General features: G+C 39.9%; 3 protein-coding genes across 3 annotated transcripts in view; 1 reads left to right on the top strand and 2 right to left on the bottom strand.

Annotated features, from left to right (window-relative positions):
- LOC134811915 (sodium-dependent dopamine transporter-like) overlaps positions 1 to 16,445 on the top strand; it is a 72,261-nt gene that overhangs the window by 6,876 nt on the left and 48,940 nt on the right. The gene's annotated exons all lie outside the window — the stretch shown is intronic.
- LOC134812010 (beta-galactosidase-like) lies at positions 8,045 to 12,500 on the bottom strand. The gene is made up of 6 exons (XM_063819184.1): positions 12,349 to 12,500; positions 11,400 to 11,468; positions 10,351 to 10,472; positions 10,100 to 10,172; positions 9,390 to 9,504; positions 8,045 to 8,206 (listed from the first exon to the last, which is right to left on the bottom strand). The coding sequence occupies exons 1-6, from the start codon at positions 12,498 to 12,500 to the stop codon at positions 8,045 to 8,047; spliced, it is 693 nt and encodes a 230-aa protein (XP_063675254.1).
- On the bottom strand, positions 12,662 to 14,779 carry LOC134811921 (beta-hexosaminidase subunit alpha-like). Its single transcript, XM_063819075.1, has 3 exons — positions 14,587 to 14,779; positions 14,236 to 14,403; positions 12,662 to 14,115 (listed from the first exon to the last, which is right to left on the bottom strand). The coding sequence occupies exons 1-3, from the start codon at positions 14,761 to 14,763 to the stop codon at positions 12,916 to 12,918; spliced, it is 1,545 nt and encodes a 514-aa protein (XP_063675145.1). The 5' UTR covers positions 14,764 to 14,779; the 3' UTR covers positions 12,662 to 12,915.

Genomic DNA, 16,445 nt, shown 5'->3' with positions numbered 1-16,445 from the left:
TATCTGGGAATTAACAGCTTAACAGCACGACACTGACATCTCACGACTCTTGACGAGAGGGTCTTCTTCTGCTTTCTATTCATAGACGGAACTGGGGTTTTCCTTATCTTTCATCTTCATGTTTCAGGTTTTATTTTCCCTCGATATAATGGTTTAAGTTTTTTTGTTTTAACGTTATCAGATTACAAGCTAAAATTTTAAAATTTTACGTTACCACTCCGAGGTTTTTCTTGAACTGGTTTAAGCAGGAATTATTTAACCGAGAAAATTGTTTAAAGTTTCAAGGCTCCTGGCACTGAGAAGTGCTTATTTGTTTTGCACAAGGACTGAGTTTTAATACTAACATAGTAAGTTATATCTTTATGCTTTGATCACCAAGGACAACTCAATTTATGAGATTTTTATTACTCACAAGAAAGGCTCAGCTCTATTTTTATATAAGTTTTTTTTTGTACTATTATTGAAAATTTGATATGCCTTTGAAATAATCCCAGGAGCCCATCACGAAATATTGGTCACAACTCAGAGAATTTAGAATTTTAAAATTTTATTTGTTAATCGCAACTTCTGGTTAACAGTTAATAAATGAGGTTACCGATAAAGCAAAGTAATTAAGTAAATTAATAACTGCCGAATACACCACGAATAATAATCGAAGTTGTTCGTGACAATTCGCAGTCACTGCAAACTAGTTCGTTCGACGGTTTGCGCTTGTGGTTCAAGATTTTAAGATATTTGTATTTGATGAGTTTTAATAGTGGCATTACTTTTGTAATAAATTAAGATTTTTATTATCGATCAATTTAAAACGTTGAGCTGGACACGATTGCTTTGAACGTTGAAATTTATTTTCAATTTTTTCGTCAACCACTATTCACTTTACATGGTGATAATATCTGATGAGCAAATGTAATGTTATTAATTTGTTTGCTCCGATACCTACTTCAGTTTCCAGTTATTTGACTTAAACATAAGATATATACCGTATATAGCCCTACACGTGTCCAAAGTCACGCGGTAAAAGAACAGAATTCTAGAAACAACGACACAAGTAATTTGCCTAATCTGTTTTTCATAATTTTTCAAATTCTTCTCCCCGAAATTCTCGAATTGCAGAGAAGTACCGGACCCCACGCGGCCCCAGAGATCCATTTTCTTGATACAATTATTACAATTGGTAGCCGGACTTAATTATCCTGATCACATCAAATCCAAGTGTGAAAGCTCACTGGCAACGCCAATTCTGCGACTTCTCCTCTTCCACTCTCATTTGACGTTCCTGAAAGTTTCTGGCCCGGAATTATTTTTTCATCGTAATTTACATCAAATTTATCCTCATGATTCATTTAGGGCATTAGTTATTCAAAATTCAATTATTTTTGAAACTCTGGGAAAGCTACTTGTTCAGCTGGGGGACAACAGATAATATAATATAAAGATTTGATGATTATACTAGAACGTAACATTAATTTAACATGAGACAATGACATAACATATACATAAAATATTGATATCTGGGACTGAGAGAGAGAGAGATACTAGCCCTTAGTAGATATCCTAGCGCAATGGCACATACCATATTTAGTGAATTATTTCCCCCATTCACTGAACACGTTTTAAATTTAGCCCCTGTGTCGCCCCTCCCCTCTCTCTCTCCCTCTCTCTCTCGTCTCTCTCTCTCTGTCAGAAGAGGTTGAGTGAAAACCCTGCTCCTTTGAAGAATGGCTGCCTGGCCTGTGTGGCTGTGTACTCGCCGCCTCAGCTTCTCCAGCCCTTTCATGTTTCGCTTGACGATAGTTTAGTTTGGTTAGTCTCAAATTTCCTAAATTTGAACCGCCGATCGATTAATTAGTTATACGAATCGAGCGTGACTGGATATTATTTTCCGCTTCTCAACGATAACAATCTCTACTCTTTAATTTCGTCCCTTATCATGATTGAGACCCGAATCATGACCGCTAATCTGCCTACTGACTACTCGCTACAGTTAGCCCGACAGTGCACTACTATTGATGTTCCAACTCCCGTTTAATACCCTCTCGTTAGCTCCATTAGAAGTAGCGTTTCTTACTACTGCTCTCTGTAGAGGTGAACCGTTTGAGTGGGTTGTCACTGTAAAACTCAAGGCACGTTTGCCGTCAAAACACGAAAGTGTCCTGAAACTCTCCCAGGGCAAACCGATGGCTGTGTTTTAATTATTTAGATTCCGATTCACCATTATCACGTATATAGTAACATACGGCACGTTTAATTTGCTCTTTTGGATTGGTTGCCAACAAGTTGAACGGGTACGAACCAATGCGTGTTCTAAACTACCCTAATCTAATATGGTCCTATACTAAAAATTTCGACATCCGAACCTATTGAATGGGTGTTGACGCATCCAACTCTCAGTGCAAATTTGCCGTTTAGTAACGGTGTTTTGGACGCAAGATGTGGTTCACGTTAATTTTGAGTTTTATGCCGATAGGTCAGAAATACGTCCCTAATATTGGCAAGTATGATTATTAACAACTATCGGCTATTTATTCCGACTAGTTATTTACCTGTCTGAGTGGCGTTAGAAAAACTGTGTTGCAACTCAGAGCTCATTTAAAATATTACTTTAGGTTTGATTGGGCAGCGATACACGGGTATAGGTTCTTCTTCTAGTTCTTCTAGAATAATAATACCCCTTATAGACACCTGGCACCCCATCTGCCGTGCTACTGCTAATATTATACTATATTTTAGGCTACCTACAGCCGCTATAATTTTATAGGTAAGTAAACCGACGTATTTGTGCGATGGCGAGGTAGATTAAAACATGTGCGCCCTGGGAACTAAGCCCTGACGTGTGTGGCACTGGCTTACAGATTGTAGCGACCTACTTTTAACTATAATACTAAGCGTTTCCTTCTTGACGAGGTTTTCATTTCTGATTATTCCCATTATACAGTTCGTGTAAATTATTAATTCAGTTGTTTTTTCAAGGGTAGAAATTAGCAACGATTACACTATGATGATATTGGACGTTTACAACAGTGATGATCACCTTAAGTGCTTCCCGCTCCCCAAATTAATTTTAATGAAGAATAATGAAAACTCTGGATTATTTTCAAGGTATGACAAAAAGTTTCGTGTACACTTTGGAGTTTACAGATGTTTCTCAGTTTGTTTGGAAACTCCAATGTGTTTTTTATTCTAGTATATGTGGAACTTGTTTTTTAGTCTGTATGCGACCATTGGAAATAAGGCCATAAAGCTGAAAAAATTCCCAATCTGGATTAATCAAGAACCCTATCAGTAGCGGATATTTGTAACTGTGTCTTGGTCATGATGCCTATGATCCCATTCAATATGGGAAACGTTTCCAACCTCAAGTCTTTGGGAGCACCTTCTTACGACGTTTTTGGATGCTACCTTTTTACGTTCTTGTGGCTAATCTTTCCTTGTGAATGGCATCGTACACGATGTACAGAAAATGTACAAACAATTTATTTATGCATTGTTTGTTTTTTGCTATTGGGTACTTTCCCTTTTGGGTTATAGTTATCACTATAACCCAAAAGCGAAAGTACCCAATAGCGAAAATGCAATAGCAATGTGTCTCCAGATAAAATTTTTCCGCCACTTAACTCAATAGATACTTGCCACATAGTAATTAAATGTCGTGTTCTTGTGTGTTTGTAGTTTATTGTTCTCTTATCAGCTAACAGTGATAAAGGGCTCTTTTCCTATATATTTTGTTCAGCAAGGTGACAAGGGAAAATACTTTAATTTGAATAAACCGTTTAAGAATTGTAATTACAATATCTCAGTGTTCCTCAAATACTATGTCAATAATTCGAATAGTTCTTTAACTGTAAACTTTAACTGCAAATTCAGTTGTTCTCAAACCAAAAAGGGTAACCTCCCTTCAATATCTCCACTCTTAAGTATCCCCAGAAAGTATTAACAATCTCCCACTCTTCCGAGCAAATCTATAAACGATTTCCTAAACTATCCTTCCAGTAATCATAACAGAGGTGTTAAATTGAACTCTCTGATAACCAAAACAGAGATGTTAAAATAAACTCTCTGCTCCTCCAAAACTCTATGTGCTAAATAATTCCTAAACTATCCTCCTATAGCCAAAACAGAAATGTTAAACTGAACTCTCTGATAACCAAAACAGAGATGTTAAAATAAACTTTCTGTTTCCCTAAAACTCTCTGCTCTTAACAATATCTTTAACTATCCTCCTTGTAACTAAAACAGAGGTGTTAAACTAAACTCTCTGCACTACCCTGCTGTACTAAATGTCGTACATTAATATATGCCCTAAAATACTACCCTTAAATACTGGACTAATACTGTCATGCATATAAACTTAAGATATAAAACCCAACGTCAATCTATATTAGAATCTAAACCGTCTATCGAGTCCATTGCCATTAGGGCTCCACTTCTCGCGATCTCCTCTGCGCATCCCTTCGTCTTATCTCTGTATTTTCCTCTCTCCACGTCCTTCTTCACGGTCCTTTCTATTCATTGTTTTAATAAAGGGTTAGATTATGATCAATAGACGCATACAATTGCATGCGACTATTATTAGATTGCTACATCAAGATTGTTCAAGAACCATAATCTCCTCATCAGTTCACTCAACTCTTCTTCTACCAGTCCATCCGTCATATCTTCTTCATCCTCCCATAATTCCCTCACTATATCTACTAAACTTCTACAGCCACGGGAGAATTCCCCCGCTCTGTTCTTAATGTAAAACTCTAGCATCTTCTTCCTCTCCTTCCTGTTGTTTTTGTCGCGTTTCCATTCCACCGCTGCTCTTTCCTCCTCAGTTATCCCGTAGCACACATCTTTGGCCGTCAACTCCACTCTCAGTGCTAGTCTATTCAAGACTCTGATGAAATCCTCTTTGTCTTCAACAAACACTCCCAACTCCGTACTGATTATTTTTGATACTTGCTGCTTTGCCTTAGAGGGAATTCCCTCGGGCAAGGTAGCCGCATCGAAGTCCATCTCCGCTCCCTCGATCTTTGCCTCTTTCAGCCTCCCCATAAACACTGGCTCCGGTCTTATCGTGCTCCTTGCTCCTATATGCTTGCTCCAATTATCTATACTTTCGAGCAAATCCCCTAAGTATAATCCCCGTTCTCCAATTTGCCTAGGAACCTTAGATAATTGAATCCTGATGTTTTCTTTCTGTCTTTCTCTGCATCTTTCTTCAGTTTCTTTTCGCATGACTTCCTGCTGTTTCCTCATCATTTCTACTCTTAGTTCTTCCCTCCTACATTCCTCTTCTTCTTTGATCCTCTTCATTTCTTCATTTCATCTCTTCTCTTCTTGTACTTCAATATCTCCATCTTTCTGCTTCCCTCTGTTCTTCTTGCCTGCGCTGTCTTTCCTCTTCTTCCACTGCTCTTCTTTCCTCTTCTTTTCTTTTTGTCAGGCTTCTCAATCTCTGTCTCTCCGCTGCTTCTTCTCTTTCACGCGCATCTCCATCTCTTCTGTTGTCTCCGTGCCATCTTTCATTTCCCCTCCGTCTGTCTCGTGCATTATAATAATGTCTTTCTGGCTGCGCTCTCCATTCTTGTTGCCTGCGATGTCTATTTCCTTCCTCTGCCAATCTCTGCTGGATCATTTCTCTTCTTTCCGCCAAGTTTCTTCTTCTTCGTCTTTCCGCTTCTTCACGTGCATCTCTTTCTCTTCTTTTTCTGTTTTCTTCGTCTTTTCTGTCATCTTCCTGCCGTTCTCTCTCCCAGTGAGCAATTCCTCATGCTGTTCTGTCGACGCTCCCTTCCTCCTTGAATCCCCGCGTCACTTGTACGATTTCCTTGTTCTTAGATTGACTCTGCATCAATTGATCTACATTTCCGGGCTTAGGTTTTAACGGAATTCCGTTAAGCCTATTTTGTTTGTAGTTTTCTATGTGCCCTCTGCTTATCCCGTACTTCATTGGGATGACACTTTTCAATCCGCTGTATCGATGGTCTTCTGTCCTGCTGCTATTGAATGACTTTCCTGGATTCATGATCATAAAGAAATTTTCTTTATATCGATCATGCCCAGAGCAGGCGTCCCAAGTTAGCATCGCTCCCCACGGATCCGCAATTGTTACGAACAATCCCAGAAACTCCCACAGCACATCCCATTTCTTCCTCTCCTCCGTGGATATGCTGTCTGATATGAGAGAGTCTCGTAACTGCCTGTTCATAATCCTTAGTGATGCCAAGGTTACGCTAATGGGTCCCTCCAATTTATCTGTTATCTTCTTTTTCCATGAACTGCTTCCCGAATCATCCTCTTTATTTTTCCTTAGTTCTTCTTCGCCGTATTTTACTACAATTTAGTTCTTTATCATTTCCTCTTTCCGTATCTTCATACCCTTCATGTGTTTTCCGGTTTTGCCGACAAAGGGAATTCCCTTCATCGACAGAATCTTTCACGCTTTCCACATCCTCCTTTTCGTCAGACCAGATATCTTCCATTTGGTCCTCTATTTCTACTGCAATCCGTTCGTTCTCTGCATTTTCAAGTTTATACGATATTAAGCAAATACGAGCGTCAATCAAATTGTGATGAAACCCGTATCCAAACCCCTTTAGCAGTTTAGTAGCCCTCACACAATTGCGTGAGGGCTCCCCAGCACGTGACATTACGTGTTTTAAAGGGATGCACATTTGTTTAACTTCAATCCTCTCAGGTTGCACAAGTAGCCTCAATATTTTGATTTCTTTTGTCAATCTCCGATATACCATGAGCACCATGATACCCAACACAGCAAGTGTTAAAACTATTGCGACCAGTACTGCCCATATCATAACATTTAAGTGCACATTGGACCTATTATTCCAGTCGTCCACGGGGGCAAAATACTCTCCAAAGTTTTATTATACTTTCTACAAATCCCCGTCAAAGAGTCTGTGACATTTGTTTCGTCTAGATAAAAATCTAGCGACGAAAGATTGAAGCTTAACTAAGAGGGGTACATTGGGATCGACTCCGAATTTGGAGATTCGATCAACGTGTTTCCTATCTGCACACCTTTTATGGAATCCCACGCAATATATGCAGTCCCTGCCTCCGATAAGTTTACCAAACTAGGACTCTAGGAGGCAAACCTACCTGTACTAATTACATACGTATCCAAATAGTTGTTGGTTCTTATTAAGATTCCTAGCTCTCTAGCTGTGACATATTATACTGGTAATAATTCCTACCCTTTGTACGCTTGATCCAACACGTGATGCTCCCCCGCTGGATGCAAGATGTTTGATTTGAAAAATTTTCCACAGGGCAAACGTACAAATCGTTGTGCGTCTTGCAATTGTGTGTAATGAATTCGAACAGAATTCCATCCTTCAAATACAACAAATCATGTAATTCATAGTACACACACAGATCCTCCTGTCTATTTGCGACCATGCCAACTTGTGCCGCTTCAAATGTCTCTAGAAGATCTTCCCTGTCTTCTAGAGATCTTCCCTGACGAATTAACGGAACGTCTAAAATAAAATGTGCTACGTCCAAACTTGAACTCACCTCGAACAGATGCACATTTGCTAACGAGTAAAGTAAACTGGGGTGCTCACTGAAAATTGTAGGGTTCCTATCTACTATTTTCTTCAGTGTACCTATACCTGCCATCTTAGGGAAAGCAATAAGTCGGTTGTTCCCGTAAGAGCTGTCCACAAAACATTGTTTATGGTCTCTTGGGTCTCTTCAAACCCCTTTTCTACCATTCTACTCATTCCATGAAAGAGTATCATGCACTCCTCTCTCTTAAAATACTCACTCAACTTTGCAGTAATTACTGTGACAAATCCTACCACCTTCTCACCCAAAGCTGTTATTTCATCTTGCAAATGCAAGATCTTACTCTCCATGTCTGAGATGGTCATTTCGTTTTCTGACACGTGTTTCTTAATCTTGTAGATCTGATATTCTGTCACACTCTCCATATAGCCAGGGAAATCCCTGCGCCTGTCAGGAATGGCAAAATTTGCCGCTTTTTTTCTGTCTTTGTCCTCGTTATCTTCCGCATCATTTTTTAAGAAGGCTCTTAAAACTTTAAAATATTGAGCCTCGTTGCTATAAAATCATTGAATTTGTCGTTTAAATTGACGATCATTTGGCTCATGTCCGATCTGAAATCTAGATCGTCCATCGCGTTGCATTCCACGATGTGATCAAATGCCGATTGCAGGGGCTTCAAAATGTCCATCTGGGTGGGCAGTTAGATTATCATAGAAATTATTATCTTGTCATTCACCATGACCGCTCTGCCCGACTTTTCTATTTTACACCAATCTCAGATGCAATGATGTCCCTCTGAGATCCTTTCTTTTGAAACGCGGCACTTGCCGTGCGGCACGGCCCGTGTCCAACATTATCCATATCACCAAGTTGTAAATAACCATGTTCTAAATGATGTCAAGATTAGTAAGTAAAGTGTTGTTATGATTCGAACTGAAAGAGGTAGCTTATCTCCAGAATACGGTAGGAATCAACACTCAGGCGCCTAGTAATACAATATGACTGTTAAAACAAAAAGGCAACAACAAGGTTTATCATTACACTATTACAATATACTTTTCAAATTCCTGAATCCTGATACCGTGATTTTGTTGTAAATATTTAAACAAAATACCATTGAGCACAAAGTCGATCAAAATAGCGCTCGTAAATCTTTGCATGTGCAGTGTGCACGTGCGCGTTCAACACCGTTACCATGGTAACTATGCAACTCCTATTTGTTTGCCTAATTTGCACGTGGGCGGTCGTACATACAGACAGAAAAAAAAAAACAATTTTTCGAATTATAGTTATGACTAGAAAGTCCGTAGTACAGGATGAAGCTAATAGTATTCTTTGGTAGTCAGTTTTTATCGCATAAAAAAATATCCGTCACAACCGAAGATACAGCCGATGAAATGTAGCTTGCACTGTTAACACAACGTAATTACTACAAAGTCGATCAAAATATCGATCGTAAATCTTTGCATGTGCACGTGCGCGTTCAACACCGTTACCATGGTAACTATGCAACTTCTATTTGTTTTCCTAATTTGCACGTGGGCGGTCGTACATACTGATACAGACAGACAGAAAAAAATCTTTTGAATTATAAATATAATATTGATAGAAAGCCCGTGGTAACAGGGATGAAGCTAGTAGTATTCTTTGAAAGAAAGTTTTAATCGCATCAAAAAATATCCATCCGAACCGAAGATACAGCCGATGTAAAATAAATGTAAAACGTAATTACCACAGAACCGATCAGAACCGATCAAAATGCCGTTCCAACGACCAACAATCTTTCCACGTGCAAGTGCTCATTCCAACACCATTGCAAATTTGCACGTGGGCGGTCGTACGTACATACACTGTTATAAATAGTCACATACCTGTAGTCCAATCACTGGTCCCCCCTGTTGGTAGAGGTACGGTGCTAACATGGGTAGGAGCTCACTAAACCAAGTCAGAACGTTCTTCAGATAAACTGTTTCTGACGTCCTGAAACTGTACAACAGCTTAGTGTAACGTTTAGAGTTAACTAATCTTGTGAGCTTAGTATAACATGTAGAGTTAACTAATCTTGTGAGCTAATTACGGTAAAATGTAGAGTTAACTAATCTTGTGAGCTTAGTGTAAAATGTAGAGTTAACTAATCTTGTGAGCTTAGTGTAAAATGTAGAGTTAACTAATCTTGTGAGCTTAGTGTAAAATGTAGAGTTAACTAATCTTGTGAGCTTACGGTAAAATGTAGAGTTAACTTATTATATCTTGTGAGCTTATTCACACACCACAGTTCACAGTATTGATGAGTATATTCAGCAGTAAATATATGTCCTGATAATACACCTCCTGAAGATACACACTAAACACTGCACAGTATGAAGAGTCGTCTTAAAATCAAACAGTAGAGGATTATTTTAGTCATTGTAGGTCTATAGAATATATTAATATATAAACTATGCATTGTATTGATAGTAGAGCACGTGCGAGCTACACTTCACGTGAAAGTTCCACTGCCTCCTAACGTCACACTACCTCACTACGTCACTACAGTTACCTGGCTCAGTAGTTACTGTAGACCTGGTTGTAGCTTGCTTACCTTATTGTTTTACTCTGTGTTGGTAGCCAGGATGGGAAACCGCCGAACTCGAACTCTGCCGCAATGAACGGACCTGCATAATAAATATATGAGGGTATTTACTTTATGTCAAGCTCATTAATGAATTAATTGATGGAGTGGGAATTGGGATATTGTATAATTTACATATTCAGACTTTGCCATATTAATGTACCGTGATGATAAGTAATAATACACAGTTAGAACACAGTCAAATTAGTGTTTTATCTAACCTGGTCTGAGTAAGACTAGAATGCCAAGATCCGAACAGAGTTTAAGGTAAGAGAAGAGATCCTTCCTTCCAGAGAAGTCTATTCGTCCTTTCACCGGTTCATGTTGGTTCCACGGTATGTACCTGCAATTTCATCAGGAGATTACAAGTTCACTAGGAGATTACAAGTTCGCTAGGAGATTACAAGTTCACTAGGAGATTACAAGTTCACTAGGAGATTACAAGTTCACTAGGAGATTACAAGTTCACCAGGAGATTACAAGTTCACCAGGAGATTACAAGTTCACTAGGAGATTACAAGTTCACTAGGAGATTACAAGTTCACCAGGAGATTACAAGTTCACCAGGAGATTACAAGTTCGCTAGGAGATTACAAGTTCACTAGGAGATTACAAGTTCACTAGGAGATTACAAGTTCACTAGGAGATTACAAGTTCACTAGGAGATTACAAGTTCGCTAGGAGATTACAAGTTCACCAGGAGATTACAAGTTCACTAGGAGATTACAAGTTCACTAGGAGATTACAAGTTCACTAGGAGATTACAAGTTCACTAGGAGATTACAAGTTCACCAGGAGATTACAAGTTCACCAGGAGATTACAAGTTCACCAGGAGATTACAAGTTCACCAGGAGATTACAAGTTCACCAGGAGATTACAAGTTCACTAGGAGATTACAAGTTCACTAGGAGATTACAAGTTCACTAGGAGATTACAAGTTCACTAGGAGATTACAAGTTCACTAGGAGATTACAAGTTCGCTAGGAGATTACAAGTTCACTAGGAGATTACAAGTTCACTAGGAGATTACAAGTTCACTAGGAGATTACAAGTTCACTAGGAGATTAAAAGTTCACTAGGAGATTACAAGTTCACTAGGAGATTACAAGTTCACTAGGAGATTAAAAGTTCACTAGGAGATTACAAGTTCACTAGGAGATTACAAGTTCACTAGGAGATTACAAGTTCACCAGGAGATTACAAGTTCACTATGAGATTACAAGTTCACTGTAATGATTACTTACTCTCCCTCTGTAATGACTCACTTACGTTTGAACGGTGTTAAATCCAGCCCCTTTTAACTTTAGTAACCTGTCCTTCCAATAAGGTCTTGGTATCCTGAGGAAAACTCATTTATAATCTGACAACTACTAATTGAACTATGGTCATAATAAACAGTGCACTTGCAGAACAAACCACTACCTTATCGGACGTTATTCGACCAGACATTGCGTGAACGGACATTAAAATGAACGCCCGAAAGGATTCATGATAATTATTTGTCCGTGTATATGGTAGCTATGGTTACATAGCACTACCTGTAATAGTGCTATGGTTGCTATGGTTACATAGCACTACCTGTAATAGCGCTATGGTTACTATGGTTACAAAGCACTACCTGTAATAGTGCTATGGTTACTATGGTTACATAGCACTACCTGTAATAGTGCTATGGTTACTATGGTTACATAGCACTACCTGTAATAGTGCTATGGTTGCTATGGTTACATAGCACTACCTGTAATAGCGCTATGGTTACTATTGTTACATAGCACCACCTGTAATAGTGCTATGGTTACTATGGTTACATAGCACTACCTGTAATAGTGCTATGGTTACTATGGTTACATAGCACTACCTGTAATAGTGCTATGGTTACTATGGTTACATAGCACTACCTGTAATAGTGCTATGGTTGCTATGGTTACATAGCACTACCTGTAATAGCGCTATGGTTACTATTGTTACATAGCACCACCTGTAATAGTGCTATGGTTACTATGGTTACATAGCACTACCTGTAATAGTGCTATGGTTGCTATGGTTACATAGCACTACCTGTAATAGCGCTATGGTTACTATGGTTACATAGCACTACCTGTAATAGCGCTATGGTTACTATGGTTACATAGCACTACCTGTAATAGTGCTATGGTTACTATGGTTACATAGCACTACCTGTAATAGTGCTATGGTTACTATGGTTACATAGCACTACCTGTAATAGTGCATAGAGCCGGAAATGAACTGAAACTTGAGCCCGTCCTTTCTGAAGCAGTTCTCCTTGTGATCCACCACAAAGGATCTCTTAGTTAGCGAGGTGGAGACTAACAAGAGTGCTATTAGGAACGTACAGACCACGTGACCCATCCTAAACAACAGGGGTTATGTGTGTGTGTGTGTGTGTGTGTGTGTTAGCAAGGTATATTTAAACTCAACAACCCGTCCATAATAACTTAAGAAAAGGATAATTTATAGATTATAAGTTAGTGGATTATGTTGAAGGAGAAAAAATATGACAACACTATTTTAATAATATATCGAAGATAAACATTAAACAACATACAAATATCAAATCAAAAAATCTGAATAAAATCATAAAGAATAAATAGATCTTTTTACTCGAGTTCACACTTACAATTATTAAAAGTAAATATACATATCGAATAGAGGAACTAACATTAACAATTGATAAGTTATTAATATAACAAGATTATCTAACTAAATGTACAAACAAGGATGATTAAAGTGTTGGCGGTTTGCCAGCCACTGAGTAAGCAGTATTCTAGTGGTGTGTTGCCCACGTGTACTCCACGTGACAGTGCCCACGTGACAGGGTGGGCTCAGCTGGGTACCCCCTGAGCACCATCATACATCTGTGGGCCTCTATCCGGGGCTTCATGAACTTCACATCAGTCAGGTACTCTGGGGCCCACAGTCGCTCTGCTGGAGCACTGGCACGGGGCCAAAACCGGGAGAGAATATTGGAGTTGTCTACATGCTCACCCCACATGCACACAGTCCCTCCCAACACCAGGGCTCTCTGTTCCGGGGTAGCCGTGTCGTTGAAGGAGCGGGGCTCCACCAGGTAGAAGTTCTGCCAGTCCTCCCCGTACGCGATACGACTGATGTACCAACCTGCTGAGAGGATGCACCGGAACCCTGCTGCGGTCGCATCCTGGAATATGGTCTTCCAGTTGGGTTTCCAGGCGTGAACAATGGTCTGGGGGGTAATGTCGACATGGTGGTAGAACACCTCCTCCCAGACTATGTAGTTCTTGTTAAGCGAGTTGACGATGTTAAGGAGTCTGGTCTCGTAGTAGTTCTCCAGCTGGTCGTAGTTGCCCGTCATGTTGTGGGCTGCCATCCAGGCTGTTATGTTCGGGTTGTTCTTCCAACAGGGATAATGCACTTCGTCCCCACCAAGGTGCACGAACTCACCAGGGAAAACGTTAGTTATCTCCGTAAACAGTTCCTTCAGTACCGGATATACGGCCTCGTTAGTAGGGTCTACAGGGCCGTAAGGGGCTCCAATATTACCGTGTCCTGGACAGTGCGTGAGGAAGCCAGGGAGGGCGGCCCCCCAGGAAAGGGTGTGACCAGGAGTGTCCAGCTCAGGCAGAACAATAACCCCGTGTTTGTAGGAGAAGAGGATGATCTTCAGAACATCAGACTGGGAGTAAACATGGTGAGGAGAGAAAGCTCCCTTTCTGCACAGGTCTGGGTAGACCACGCTACAGTAGGGGAAGGAGGGGTCGTCCACTATGTGCCAGTGGAACACGTTCAGTTTGGACCAGGACGCCGCCCTGATCAGCTGCTTGAGTACCCCCACACTCAGGTAGTGCCGGGAAGTGTCCAACATGAAGCCCCGGAACTTGTAGCGGGGGTAGTCCTCTATGTGGAGGGTGGGGAGAGAGTAGTTGTTGGTGTTCACTAGCTGGCTGAATGTTTCTAGTCCTCTCATAGCTCCGAATACTGTATCTGCCTGAACATGATATCTCACATTATATAACTAGCGGGCTTCAATCACAAAACACCGCCAAATACCAAAGAGTGGAGAAAAAGGGCTGAAAAGAGTTGCAGAAAAGTGAAAGAAAGAAGAAACCTGAAGAATAGCAGAGTTAGTTTGAATAGTGAGGGTGTAATTCTCACTGGTCATTAAAAGCAGCTCCTCGGCAGGGTCCTTGATAACCACCTCTAGGTTAGACAGAGTAACGTTCAGTTTCTGTACAAAATCGTGGAGTTTCAAATACTTGTGGTAGCGATCAAACACCTGGGATATGGCAATTATCACAGAACAATTATTTCTAATAAAATACTAATATAAATTAAACAGATCTGAACGGTATTAAAAGCGGGAACTATCTGGATAAACAGTTTTATTGACTCAGAAGCAATGAAGCAACTGAACCGAACAGTTATGATATCTGTTAAAGAGAAACACCAGATATTTTACCTCTTTAAGAAGCACACTGCTAGATGTGGTAGAGAAGGTGAAGGTGAGGGGGTCTATAAGAGCAGAGGAGGAGGAGAGAAGAGAGACATGTTGAGGGTAGGGGACTAGAGGTAGGTGGGGTAGATCTACTGAGTGGACTGTTACAGTGAGCAGAGAGAGTAGAGCAGGCAGCAGCATTGGTCTCTGCTAAACTAACGTCAAATAAACGGTTAGATTAGTTAGAAGGTGTGGTGTTTTTAACACAGTGAAAGTTTCAATATATCTTAATTTGAATCAATATCTAACTGATAAGAAATATTTTTATGTATTCAGTGAGAGTAAATGTTAATGTCCAAAAATGATTAAAAATGTCCATAAAAAAGCTCAATTTATCAAAAACTATCTAAATCACAATATTTCAAATTTCTGCTAACGGGTGATGAATAAAAAATGGGACTATATGTTTTTTAGCCCTCAGCTTCCACCTGAACAAAATTTTGGTATTTTACCACAACCACCAGTTACTCTGAACGATAGTCGAACAGTTTTTGCCCCCATTTGATCAACATGGTTGATCTTTGTCCCCGATAATGGTCTCGAACTAGGGGAGGGGTCCTATAAACATTTTACAGTAAAGCACTGTTCACAGAAGTCGCCTCACAGGTAGTTAAAGCTTCCATACCGAACAATTTTTAGCAGAGAGTATGCCTAAAGTTCTTATCTATCACATCCTAAATCGATTTTAGCAGCAGAGGTTGGTAGCCAGAGCTACAGAGACAAAAAGGTCATCCTGTATTATAGCACTTACGAAAATGACCCAGTAGGAACTGCTGGTAAGCCACATAACCGGCACCCTACCGAGATCCCTGGTGATCCGTTTTGGCTGTACTCTCGGTTGTATTTCCAGGGCAGTCACATGACTAAATGTTTGTTGTCTGAAAGGTGTCAAAGCCCCTAGGATTAGACATAACACCCAAAAATGGGAAGTCGTGAGCAAATTCGAAAATATGTATAGTCTTGACTAAACGCTATATTTTGCTATCGTTGAGAAGAAGTATTTCGGTCTGACTGGTGTCCATACGTCAAAAAGTAGGGAATTTTATGCTTAAGACGAGGGTTCAACACCCATCAGCGTAGCTAAAACCAGTAAGAAGATATTTGAGCTCAAAACCACCTGAGGGGTAAAATTTTACCGTGTGAAAGATCTAGGCTAGGTCAAACTATCGGCTTTAGCATGGTCTATAATGGTACCACATAAAAATCAAAGTGCTTGGAGCCTTGCCTGGTGTTGTTCATACAAGAAAATATCCCCAAAGGGTGGAAGGTGATTCGTTAGGATGGGGCTAGATCGTATTTTTCTGCGAAAACCACATCTGTACTTGCAGCCTATAGGATTAATTTCGTCCCAAAAGTGATCGACCAACGTAAATTTTGACAATCTCAACCCATAGAGGACTTCTTTAGAGTCCTGGCAACACATGTACATGCCCAAAATATGGCTAACAAGCATACATGGGCCCTAGGGCACAAAAGAAGAGACTGCGCCAACACGATTTTAGGCCCAACTGTACAGACGAATTTTTGAGCTTGAAGAAAGAAGCCCTCCCGAACCAATCAAAATGGGCTCATGGGCGCTTGTCATTGACCATACTTGTTCAAAATTGCCCGCTTTACAACGCTGTTTCATTGGTTTGAACCAAAAATAGTTTTATCGACACTAAAAATACCCTTGAAAAAAGTCCCCTTTTTTAGTCATCACCCGTTAATACAGTAATATGAAATTTGTGTCAACATTAACAATTGATAAGTTATTAATATAACAAAATGATTTAACTAAATGTACAAACAAGGATGATTAACAGAGTTGGCGGTTTGCCAGC

Source organism: Bolinopsis microptera, chromosome 2 (assembly GCF_026151205.1).
Source record: "Bolinopsis microptera isolate Bmic1 chromosome 2, MBARI_Bmic_1.0, whole genome shotgun sequence".
Lineage (NCBI taxonomy): Eukaryota > Metazoa > Ctenophora > Tentaculata > Lobata > Bolinopsidae > Bolinopsis > Bolinopsis microptera.
This window is presented reverse-complemented; position numbering and strand designations above follow the sequence as displayed.

What these genes read in the sequence shown, in the direction of transcription:
- LOC134812010 (XM_063819184.1), bottom strand. Translation starts at nt 12,500, where the DNA reads ATGGGTCACGTGGTCTGTACGTTCCTAATAGCACTCTTGTTAGTCTCC. An exon ending in GGCTCTATGCACTATTACAG is followed by an intron (nt 11,469 to 12,348) that starts GTAGTGCTATGT and finishes AGTTTTCCTCAG; the next exon opens with GATACCAAGACCTTATTGGA. An exon ending in TCTAGTCTTACTCAGACCAG is followed by an intron (nt 10,173 to 10,350) that starts GTTAGATAAAAC and finishes TTTATTATGCAG; the next exon opens with GTCCGTTCATTGCGGCAGAG.
- LOC134811921 (XM_063819075.1), bottom strand. Translation starts at nt 14,763, where the DNA reads ATGCTGCTGCCTGCTCTACTCTCTCTGCTCACTGTAACAGTCCACTCA. An exon ending in GCAGTGTGCTTCTTAAAGAG is followed by an intron (nt 14,404 to 14,586) that starts GTAAAATATCTG and finishes GCCATATCCCAG; the next exon opens with GTGTTTGATCGCTACCACAA. An exon ending in CTAACTCTGCTATTCTTCAG is followed by an intron (nt 14,116 to 14,235) that starts GTTTCTTCTTTC and finishes TATCATGTTCAG; the next exon opens with GCAGATACAGTATTCGGAGC.